The sequence below is a fragment of the Argopecten irradians genome, chromosome 2 (genome assembly GCF_041381155.1).
Source record: "Argopecten irradians isolate NY chromosome 2, Ai_NY, whole genome shotgun sequence".
Lineage (NCBI taxonomy): Eukaryota > Metazoa > Mollusca > Bivalvia > Pectinida > Pectinidae > Argopecten > Argopecten irradians.
In genome coordinates this window covers 769,199-780,489 of record NC_091135.1, presented here as the reverse complement: position 1 = coordinate 780,489, position 11,291 = coordinate 769,199, and the positions used below count along the sequence as shown (strand labels likewise).

The 11,291-nt window shown below is 36.2% G+C and overlaps 1 protein-coding gene across 1 annotated transcript; it reads left to right on the top strand.

Annotated features, from left to right (window-relative positions):
* The first annotated feature begins 4,483 nt into the window (after positions 1 to 4,483).
* LOC138313212 (uncharacterized) lies at positions 4,484 to 7,215 on the top strand. The gene is made up of 2 exons (XM_069253769.1): positions 4,484 to 4,759; positions 5,002 to 7,215. Exons 1-2 carry the CDS (start codon positions 4,484 to 4,486, stop codon positions 6,109 to 6,111), a joined length of 1,386 nt encoding a protein of 461 aa, XP_069109870.1. The 3' UTR covers positions 6,112 to 7,215.
* The last annotated feature ends 4,076 nt before the right edge of the window (positions 7,216 to 11,291 follow it).

Below are 11,291 nucleotides of genomic sequence, written 5' to 3'. Positions count from 1 at the left end.
CCGAACAGGAACAACATTCGGTCAAAAGTGAACCGCATGACTTAGCTTACCTCGAGTAAAAGGACATTTTATAGATGTTGTATGTTGATTTGATGGAACTTTCGGCACTTCAAGGACTGACCACTCATCACAAAATCTTTTATTTTAGCGAACCATTAGTTTTTGTTGTCCTATATTCCAGTCAAATATGTTTTAACCGCGAGAGGATTGTACCGGGACTAGATATATATACTACAACAATAACATCTAAATCAACGACCCACATTGAATACAGTTCACTATGAAAGTCCATGACAAGTAAAGTTTAAACAGATATGTTTAGCTTTTTTCAGACGGAAGCTTACATGAGCACAATATAACTATACGGATACATATTGAAAGGGAAACGACCATTAATTATAAAACATTCCCTATTTTCTATTTTGTGCCTATTTTATTCATATGTTTCATAACACCCTGCAAGTCCCTCCTCTCTGATCTCATTCTGATCAAGTGGCCGCTGTACAATGAAACATATTTTTAATGTTAACCGTATAATCCTATCCCTTATTCAGATATGACACAGTTCTATGGAAAGCCATAGCTGTCTTATGCGGTATATCTTTAATATATTGTGTGGTTTTGTCGTTATTTAAGCGATTATGTCGTTATATTATGTGGTTGTGTCTTTATATTATGTGGTTGTGTCCTTATATGATGTGGTTTTGTCTTTATATGATATACATACACCAATATATTATGTGGTCATATCTTTATATCGAAACACCAATATATCAAACGTTTTAATGATTCAGTTGGAACTAAATTTCTCTGGTCGTTGTTTGAGCAGCAAACATCTAGACGTCTTTTTGATTTTTTTTTTCTTCAGTGGAAGCTGAATTATTTTGCTGTTTCAAATTGAAATATTTGTAAGTATGGGTGCAGGAATAAAAATAAAATGGTAAATATATGTACAACACTATCTTCCCAAACAATGAATGGTATTATTTGCACACAAATGCTACAGAAAATCTCGAGTTAACCGGTATTTATTAAGTATAAAACACTCAAAATTCATAAATCGAACCGAAGTGTCACTATTTACTGTAATGGGAATGGGGTGGAAATTGAATATCGATTAATCAGAATAACCGATCGATTTTCAATTAAAAAAGGGATATGGATATTTTGTATAGATCTAATAACTTTGTTATTTAATATTCAACAGTCTTTTTCTAAATCACTCTGTTACATACTGATGGCACATATCATGTAAAATAATGTTAATTGTTTTGGTCATATCAAAATTTAGCTTAGCTGTTGGAACGTCCTTAAAGGTAATAAGTCCGAAGAAGGGATAACTTAGGCCTATAGATTTCATTCCCAGGATGGTCATAGATTATACCGTTTCCACCCCGCCGTCCAAGGGCCTCTCTGAAACGCACCCTGTCTCCGATTGTCTGTAATTACCAGAGGGTTGTTTGCGCATTGTCAGATACACTCCGACATAGATTTACAACGAATTTATTCGCTTAGAAGTTAGGACGTAGAGCTGTGAGATCGATTTCTCACAGCAGCTTCTCCATTTTTTTTTTTTTTTTTTTTTTGCGGGATTAAAACAGTATCTCTCAAGAAGAACGGCCCCGGACATTTAGTTCCAACTGAATCATTAAACTTTTGATATTGTGACAACACGATATTTTGTCAGTGTATGCAGTTAAATCTATTTATGATAAGGATGTATCACTTACGGTTGATAGATAGATAGATAGATGTTCCTACTGATAACCGATTACTTACGAGGTCTGTTTATTGTGTAAAGATGTCAAGTAATCGATGTATTGAAGCACATGTTTCTGCTACTGGGCGCAGCCATTATTGTTATGACAGCTGCGGAGCTGGCCGATAGCTTATAATTAGTTTCGTATTTTGTATTACTAGTGCTTCCGGTTGTTGCAGACGATGTTTTGAATGTGTGGTGTAAAGGAAAGTGAGTTACTAGAGTTATATTACGTGTATTAGTGTTTATAGAAGATAAACATTGTTTTGTATGATTATTGGTGTTGGTTAGAGATTATCCAGCGAGTGATCCAGCAATTTCCAGCGAATCCAGCAATCGCTTCACGTGCTAATATTCTATAGATGACGTGATCTTTGAAACCAGTCAGTCTGCGTCTGTCTATGTCCGAGGTCGGTTGTGTTGTTGTTGTTAGTGTGTAGCGATGGACAGAGAGGTGATTTCCTCAGTTCCTGAGCTTGTAATGTTTGTGTATCATGTTACATGTAGTTTATATGTGTGGTGATGGATTTATGGGGTTATTCATGCTAATTTTAGGAATTTATTTGGTACTGAGAAGCTGGAAATACTTTGTAAAGATGCATCTGTTACTGTTACGTTAGGTTCAGCTGTTATTGGATTATATTTATTTATTGATGTGAAGTCTAGATTATAATGAAGATGTCAATAGATAGTTGAAATGGAATCTTGAGTATATATGTTTGGAGATGGTGAAATATTGCTGATATTGTGAACCTTTATTTATGTGTCTTATTAATAAATGTCTAAGTTTGTACCTGTATTTTGGAATCCTGGTTGTTTCTTAGAGGATTTTAGAACTATTCAGGTGAGTCCATGGTGTAACTAAGTCGTCAATGGTTAGGGTAGTTAGGCAAGAGTCTTCTACCCCTCAAATACTTATGTGGCGGTAGCCGCGCTACCACTGGTTATTTTCAAGTCGGTTCAGGATACAGAGTCCTGACCACTTGACCGTCACATAGTATTTTTGGTGGCAGCGGTGGTCGTCCCCGCCGGTGTTTGGGCTTTTTGTGTCATAGTATTTTTGATGATAGTGGTGGTCGTCCCCCACAGTATTTAGGCTTTTGGTATAATAATATTTTTGGTCATAGCGGTAGTCTCCCATGCCAGTATATGTATACTCAGTACATGTATGTGCAGATTTTAGTATTTTTGGTGTATTCTAATTTTAATTTTTTTTGGTGATACCTGTACTGTAGACGACATGTGGTTTATATCAATTGGTATATATATCTACTGTACTATTCAACCTTTCAGAGTGAAAGTATTTATTTTTGTATATGTTTATGGAGAAGGTACATAATTTTTTTAATGTATAGGTAGTATGTATATGCCTATGGAAGTTATAAGTAATGCTTATCGACATGTATATGTGTAAGCCTTATGCGTCATTATCATTCTGACAATTGAGGCCTGTCAAATGGTGTGATATAATTTACATATTGGTAATACACAAGTCCATTTTTTATGTGGAGTTGGTTTTCTGTGAAGAAATTATGAAGAAAATGTTAACCAACTATACATACATTTTGGGGCAGCTATGTAGTAAGCTGTAATGTACTTTGTAGTTAAACCTGCATTAAGTGATGTAGAGCTGATGGCCACAGTTTTACATTTAACTTATATGCTGCGGAGGTTTATTGACTGCTGAGATATAAAAAGTGTTTCGTATTTTTTACAAAGTGAAGAGAAGTTATGAGAAATATATAGAAGTTATGTGAAATGGAGATATGAGAAGAGAAGTTATGTGAGACATAGATATTCTGGGAAATGAGAAGACAGAACTTGAATTTGTGGTTTTTTCTTGAGAATATGAGATTTTTGAGAAATAGAGGAAGTTATATCATCAGCATTAACTGTTGATATGTGATGATGTACAATATTTTTTTTATATGGACTAAAGGTGGAAAGTGAAAATGTGAAGATTTTTGTGATTGTTGTTAGGAATTATGGAATGTCAAATATTATGATTAGCCAGATATGTGATTGAGGTCCACATATTTTGAGTTAATAGCTGATATGTATCGCTCTAACTGTAAAGTGCTAATGAGGTTTAGGCTCTTGGCAGATTATTTTGATACAGACACCATGTATTTTCTAAGGCAAATGTGAAATGTCAAAAAAGGACAAATTTCAGTAGAATGATTACTTAGTCCAAAATGATGTTTTGTTTATTTATTTAGATACTGGATGTTGATGTAACAAGCCAGCCATTGGGTGATAGAAATGAGACATCCGAGAGCTGACATATGATTGGATTGTTGAAACATAGATCCTGAATTTGAAGTATTACCTAGATAATAGAAGCAGATTGTTTATCGAAGACTGGATGTATGTCATAAGAGAAGTTGCATTAGAAGATTTTAGAAGATTCATTACATATTTGTATGTTTCCACAGACTAGTGTGTTATCACTGGCAAAGTGGGTTATATAAATTTCCTTATATCAGCATTGGCACGTGCTGGTAAAGAGGGGTATCAAACTTCCATACACTAGTGTGTTTCACTAGTAAGTGGGTAAATTTCCTCAAATCAGTATTGGCACGTACTGATGAAGAGTGGTATCGATTCATATTTCCATAAAGCTGGTGTGTTTCACTAGTGAAATGGTGTAAATTTGGACAAACTGTGTTTTCAGTGTCCTAAACAATTCCACTGAATTGGCAGTGAGCAACAAAGTCCTTGAAGATGCCAGGGAGAAGAACCAGACAATCCAGGAGAAGACAACCCGACCCATTTACAGATATTTCTGATGAAGAAAATGTTGCTGTAGCTAATATTACAAGTGATGAAGATCAAGGGACAGCAGGGATTGCCCTTTCTCACAAACCTGAAGAAATTAATACTGAAGATACAGGGAATGAAGAAGGTTTAGCATTGAACCAGACCTTGAAGTGGTTGGCAGAAACCATGATGGCCATGCAGTCCACATTTGAAACCAGTTTGACAGCTATCAAAATGGCAGTGACTGGAATGCATGAAACTTTGAAGACCCAAGGACATAGTTCCAGCAAATTGGATCATCCCAGAGGGAGGAGTCCAAGAAGATCTGCCACAACTTCCCGATATCGATCTTACAGCGAAGCCAGCTCATCTTATTCAGATGAAGAGGGGAGGGGGAATGGTAATTCCCGATATTCTACAGACACTGATTCAGAGAGTGGATATGTCTATGGCTCCAGATCAGGAAGGAATACCAACACTAGACTTCCCCCTTCACAGATAAAGAGACTTGGAAGACATGGTTTAGCAGGTTCGAGACTGTAGCCGACAGATGTAGATGGGGACACGAGGAACGTCTAGATCAGCTATTACCTAGACTACAGGGTAAAGCTGGAGAATTTGTGCTTGATCAACTTACTAAACGGGAGCGTAACAACTATAAAATACTGGTACGAGAACTTAATAACAGATACAGAGTGATTGAGTCATCGAAAACCTATGCAGCTCAATTTAGCAGAAGAAATCAGAAACCTAGTGAGTCTGTAGAGGAATATGCAGCCGAACTGAAGAGACTGTATGATAAAGCTCATAAAAGGAGAGATACATATACTAGGACTGAAGATTTACTCAGAAAATTCTTCGATGGTGTATACAATGAAAAGGCAAGTTTTGAAGTTGAATTTCATAAAGATCCAAAGAACATTGATGAAGCTGTATTCCATGTTGTGAATTATATAGAAACGAAGAGAATGCCTAATCGTAGAATAGAAGATGATGATCAGAATGCCAGAAAGATGAGAAAAGTTGAAGCTGAACAATGCTCAGATGCAAGTGAAAATGAATGGCAGGACGAGGACTTTATCAAGAACCATAACTCAGTCAGGGCTGTGAATACTGTAAATAAGGAGAAGAACAAACAGAGAACTGAAGTCAGTAATGAAAGTCAGAGTGCTGAGGGAGTTGATGATGAAATGAAGGATATATTGGTGAAGGCATGTGAACAAATCACGAGTAGGATGAACAAGAGTCCCACAAATTTGGATGACAGAAGATGTTACACCTGTAATGAAGTTGGACATATTTCCCGTAATTGCCCATTGAGAAACCAGTCTCATAATTGTAATATGGATGGTCAAAGGTTAGAAGGACGAGGAAATTCCATGAATGACAGCAATGGTACCGAGGGAGAAATGACTTTAGTCATTCCAGGGACTTTCCTTATGGACAACATGCATATGGTGGAACCTTTGGCACACATAACTTCACTGGAGAGAAAACTGCTGCTACTGGTTGGATTCCTACAAGACAGAACAATTTTGTTGGTTAAAAGACTTTTAATGGAAATTTATGAGGCTCTTGAACTGTTAAAATAATTTCCAGGTTGAAATAATTACTCAATTGATGAAGTGTTAGTGAGATATAGCAGTGATTTGTAATGTTTTCTTCATCAGTTTCAGTTACAACTAGGACTCATTTGTAATTTTGTGTAGTCCTATAAATGCAATATAGGTTTACGTCGATATGCCAGTGCTTTACTAAATTACTCCTAGCTACATCTAATCTTTTGTTATGTTTTCGTGTTCATGGGGACATTGAACACGTTAAGAGGGGGGTAATGTGACAACACGATGTTTTGTCAGTGTATGCAGTTAAATCTATTTATGATAAGGATGTATCACTTACGGTTGATAGATAGATAGATGTTCCTACTGATAACCGATTACTTACGAGGTCTGTTTATTGTGTAAAGATGTCAAGTAATCGATGTATTGAAGCACATGTTTCTGCTACTGGGCGCAGCCATTATTGTTATGACAGCTGCGGAGCTGGCCGATAGCTTATAATTAGTTTCGTATTTTGTATTACTAGAGCTTCCGGTTGTTGCAGACGATGTTTTGAATGTGTGGTGTAAAGGAAAGTGAGTTACTAGAGTTATATTACGTGTATTAATGTTTATAGAAGATAAACATTGTTTTGTATGATTATTGGTGTTGGTTAGAGATTATCCAGCGAGTGATCCAGCAATTTCCAGCGAATCCAGCAATCGCTTCACGTGCTAATATTCTATAGATGACGTGATCTTTGAAACCAGTCAGTCTGCGTCTGTCTATGTCCGAGGTCGGTGGTGTTGTTGTTGTAAGTGTGTAGCGATGGACAGAGAGGTGATTTCCTCAGTTCCTGAGCTTGTAATGTTTGTGTATCATGTTACATGTAGTTTATATGTGTGGGGATGGATTTATGGGGTTATTCATGCTAATTTTAGGAATTTATTTGGTACTGAGAAGCTGGAAATACTTTGTAAAGATGCATCTGTTACTGTTACGTTAGGTTCAGCTGTTATTGGATTATATTTATTTATTGATGTGAAGTCTAGATTATAATGAAGATGTCAATAGATAGTTGAAATGGAATCTTGAGTATATATGTTTGGAGATGGTGAAATATTGCTGATATTGTGAACATTTATTTATGTGTCTTATTAATAAATGTCTAAGTTTGTACCTGTATTTTGGAATCCTGGTTGTTTCTTAGAGGATTTTAGAACTATTCAGGTGAATCCATGGTGTAACTAAGTCGTCAATGGTTAGGGTAGTTAGGCAAGAGTCTTCTACCCCTCAAATACTTATGTGGCGGTAGCCGCGCTACCACTGGTTATTTTCAAGTCGGTTCAGGATACAGAGTCCTGACCACTTGACCGTCACAATATATTGGTGTTTCGATATAAAGAAAGGACCACATAATATATCGGTGTATATGCACATAATATAATGACCAAAGTACATAATATAAAGACAAAAACACATCATATAAAGACAAAAACACATCATATAAAAACAAAACCAAATCATATATTGGCGAATGCATATAATATAAAGACAAAACCACATCATATAAAGACAAAACCATATAATATATTGGTGTAAATAAAACGACAAATCCGCATAATATAAAGACAAACCCACATAATATATCGACAAACCCACAAAATATATTAAAGATTTACAGCATAAGACAGCTATGGCTTTCCATACAGATCACACTGTGACACAGGTACGCGTATTCGATTGAGCGGGTTGCCTTTCTGAGATAATGATGTGTTTATTAACACACTAAAGAGTATTCTAGCTATAACATGAAAGTTACGATAGTACATGTATTTTTTATTTTTTATTTCAATATTCAAAACGCGAAAATAGAAAATAGTACTGCCCCCTGGCCGAGAAACACCATAGTTTATAAAAATGATAGTTTCTTTTTTTGCTTAGTACAAATAAAATGAATGGGACGACTGGTTTGTGCATTGTCAGTATAATGGACCGGATCGATGTCGTCGGAGGAATGTTCCAATGAGATAGCACTTTCAAAAGATTCCACTATAACACGGAAACACAAAACGACTATACCAGCCTCCCAAAACATACAGAAATCACACACCACAACACATTGAACATATTGGGGTGTAAATGTGACTTTAATCCGACAAACGAAACCAAATCATCTTTCATTCTATATGGAATTTAAAACAGATAAAGACCATTTCGGTTTTGCTATCTGAGCAAATATGTCATCACACAAATAACACGATAGCATGAACATTCATTTTATGGCTGTTATATGTAAGTAAACGATGCTTGTGTCCTATGCATAGTCCATAATTTCCCATGACAGTACGATATATGCATGTAAAAAGAATGTTTGACAACGTAACATTTCTATTTATACTCAAACAATCTGTATGTGATAATGCTATATTTTATTTCTATTCTCTATTTTTGTTGTTTAACGATTAGGTTATTCTGTTTTGATAATAACATTATAACGCATTCAATTCATTGTACCGGTATTGTTTCTCTGTGGAACATTTTCTCCCACATCATCTACGTCTTACGTCCAAACTATCTATAGTCATATTATGACAAAAGAGCGATATTTAAACTCCACGTTTGCATACATTGTGACTGTGACAGCAGGAAATCATATCAGGGAGGTAAGACTGCATTGCAAACGCACGAACTTAGTTATGTATTCCTCGCACAAAACAGTCAAACGCACGGACTTAGTTATGTATTCCTCGCACAAAATAGTCAAACACACGGACTTAGTTATGTATTCCTCGCACAAAATAGTCAAACACACGGACTTATTTATGTATTCCTCGCACAATAATGGTCAAACACACGGACTTATTTATGTATTCCTCGCACAAAAATGGTAAATCGCACGGACTTCTTTATGTATTCCTCTCACAATAATGATCAAATCGCACGGACTTATTTATGTATTACTCGCACATTAATGGTCAAACGCACGGACTTATTTAAGTATTCCTTGCACAAAAATGGTCAAACGCACGGACTTATTTATGTATTCCTCGCACAAAAATGGTAAATCGCACGGACTTATTTATGTATTCCTCGCACAAAAATGGTAAATCGCACGCACGGACTTCTTTATGTATTCCTCTCACAATAATGGTCAAACGCACGGACTTATTTATGTATTCCTCTCACATTAATGATCAAACGCACGGAATTATTTATGTATTCCTCGCACAAAAATGATCAAACGCACGGACTTATTTATGTATTCCTCACACAAAAATGGTAAATCGCACGGACTTATTTATGTATTCCTCTCACATTAATGGTCAAACGCACGGACATATTTATGTATTCCTCGCACAATAATGGTCAAACACACCGACTTATTTATGTATTCCTCGCACAATAATGGTTAAAAGCACGGACTTATTTATGTATTCCTCGCACAATAATGGTCAAACACACGGACTTATTTATGTATTCCTCGCACAAAACAGTCAAACACACGGACTTATTTATGTATTCCTCGCACAAAAATGGTAAATCGAACGGACTTATTTATGTATTCCTCGCACAATAATGGTCAAACACACGGACTTATTTATGTATTCCTCGCACAAAAATGGTAAATCGCACGGACTTCTTTATGTATTCCTCTCACAATAATGATCAAATCGCACGGACTTATTTATGTATTCCTCGCACAATAATGGTCAAACGCACGGACTTATTTATGTATTCCTCTCACATTAATGGTCAATCGCACGGACTTATTTAAGTATTCCTTGCACAAAAATGGTCAAACGCACGGACTTATTTATGTATCCCTCGCACAAAAATGGTAAATCGCACGGACTTATTTATGTATTCCTAGCACAATAATGGTCAAACGCACGGACTTATTTATGTATTCCTTGCACAAAAATGGTCAAACGCACGGACTTATTTATGTATTCCTCGCACAAAAATGGTAAATCGCACGGACTTCTTTATGTATTCCTCTCACAATAATGGTCAAACGCACGGACTTATTTATGTATTCCTCTCACATTAATGGTCAAACGCACGGACTTATTTATGTATTCCACGCATAAAAATGGTAAATCGCACGCACGGACTTCTTTATGTATTCCTCTAACATTAATGATCAAACGCACGGACTTATTTATGTATTCCTCTCACAATAATGATCAAACGCACGGACTTATTTATGAATTCCTCTCACAATAATAGTCAAACGCACGGACTTATTTATGTATTCCTCTCACAATAATGGTCAAACGCACAGACTTATTTATGTATTCCTCTCACAATAATGATCAAACGCACGGACTTATTTAAGTATTCATCTCACAATAATGATCAAACGGACGGACTTATTTATGTATTCCTCTCACAATAATGGTAAATCGCACGGACTTATTTATGTATTCCTCTCACAATAATGGTCAAATACAACTGTGACTGTGTCTTGTACGTAGTTTATAAATAGTATATTCGAAATGCAGGGACCAGGCACATTGTAGCAGGGACCAGGCACGTTGTAGCAGGGATCAAGCACGTTGTAGCGAGGACCAGGCACGTTGTAGCAAGGACCAGGCACGTTGTAGCAGGGATCAAGCACGTTGCAGCAGGGACCAGGCACGTTGCAGCAGAGACAAAGCACGTTATAATTTTCTGGTAATATATATTGTCAAATAACTGCATCAATTGGTGATAGGAAGAGTAGCCAGACCAAGCGACACTGACAGACCATAAATTACACCAATCCTTGCTCCTTCAATAAAGTTATATTTATGACAGACAAACACCAGCAATTAACTTCTGATCTAAGCTAATGGAATGTAGGCTATTGTGACACGTGCTAATTAATATTACTTACCGCTCCTAAGCGGGATAATTAAAGCTGATTTAATTAACAGAAAAGGTGGTGATTTAGTTTGATTGGCAGTTTGTAAGGGTAACGTTGTATGTTAGTTTATGTGTTACAATAGCTCACAACTATAGAAACCCATTGACAGAAAAACAAGAATCAAATTGTGTTTACTTTGGCTCCAAATGTTTTGCTTATAACATTTAACTTTCATTATGTTGCGCGCTTGGTAGACTAAAATTGCAAAATGTACCAATTATTAATGCCCTTTGATTTGTAGTTGCAAGATGATTTGTTTTCCTTTATATTTGTAACTCAAACCGACCCATTGGCTACCAGTCCTTGTGATTACTAGTTT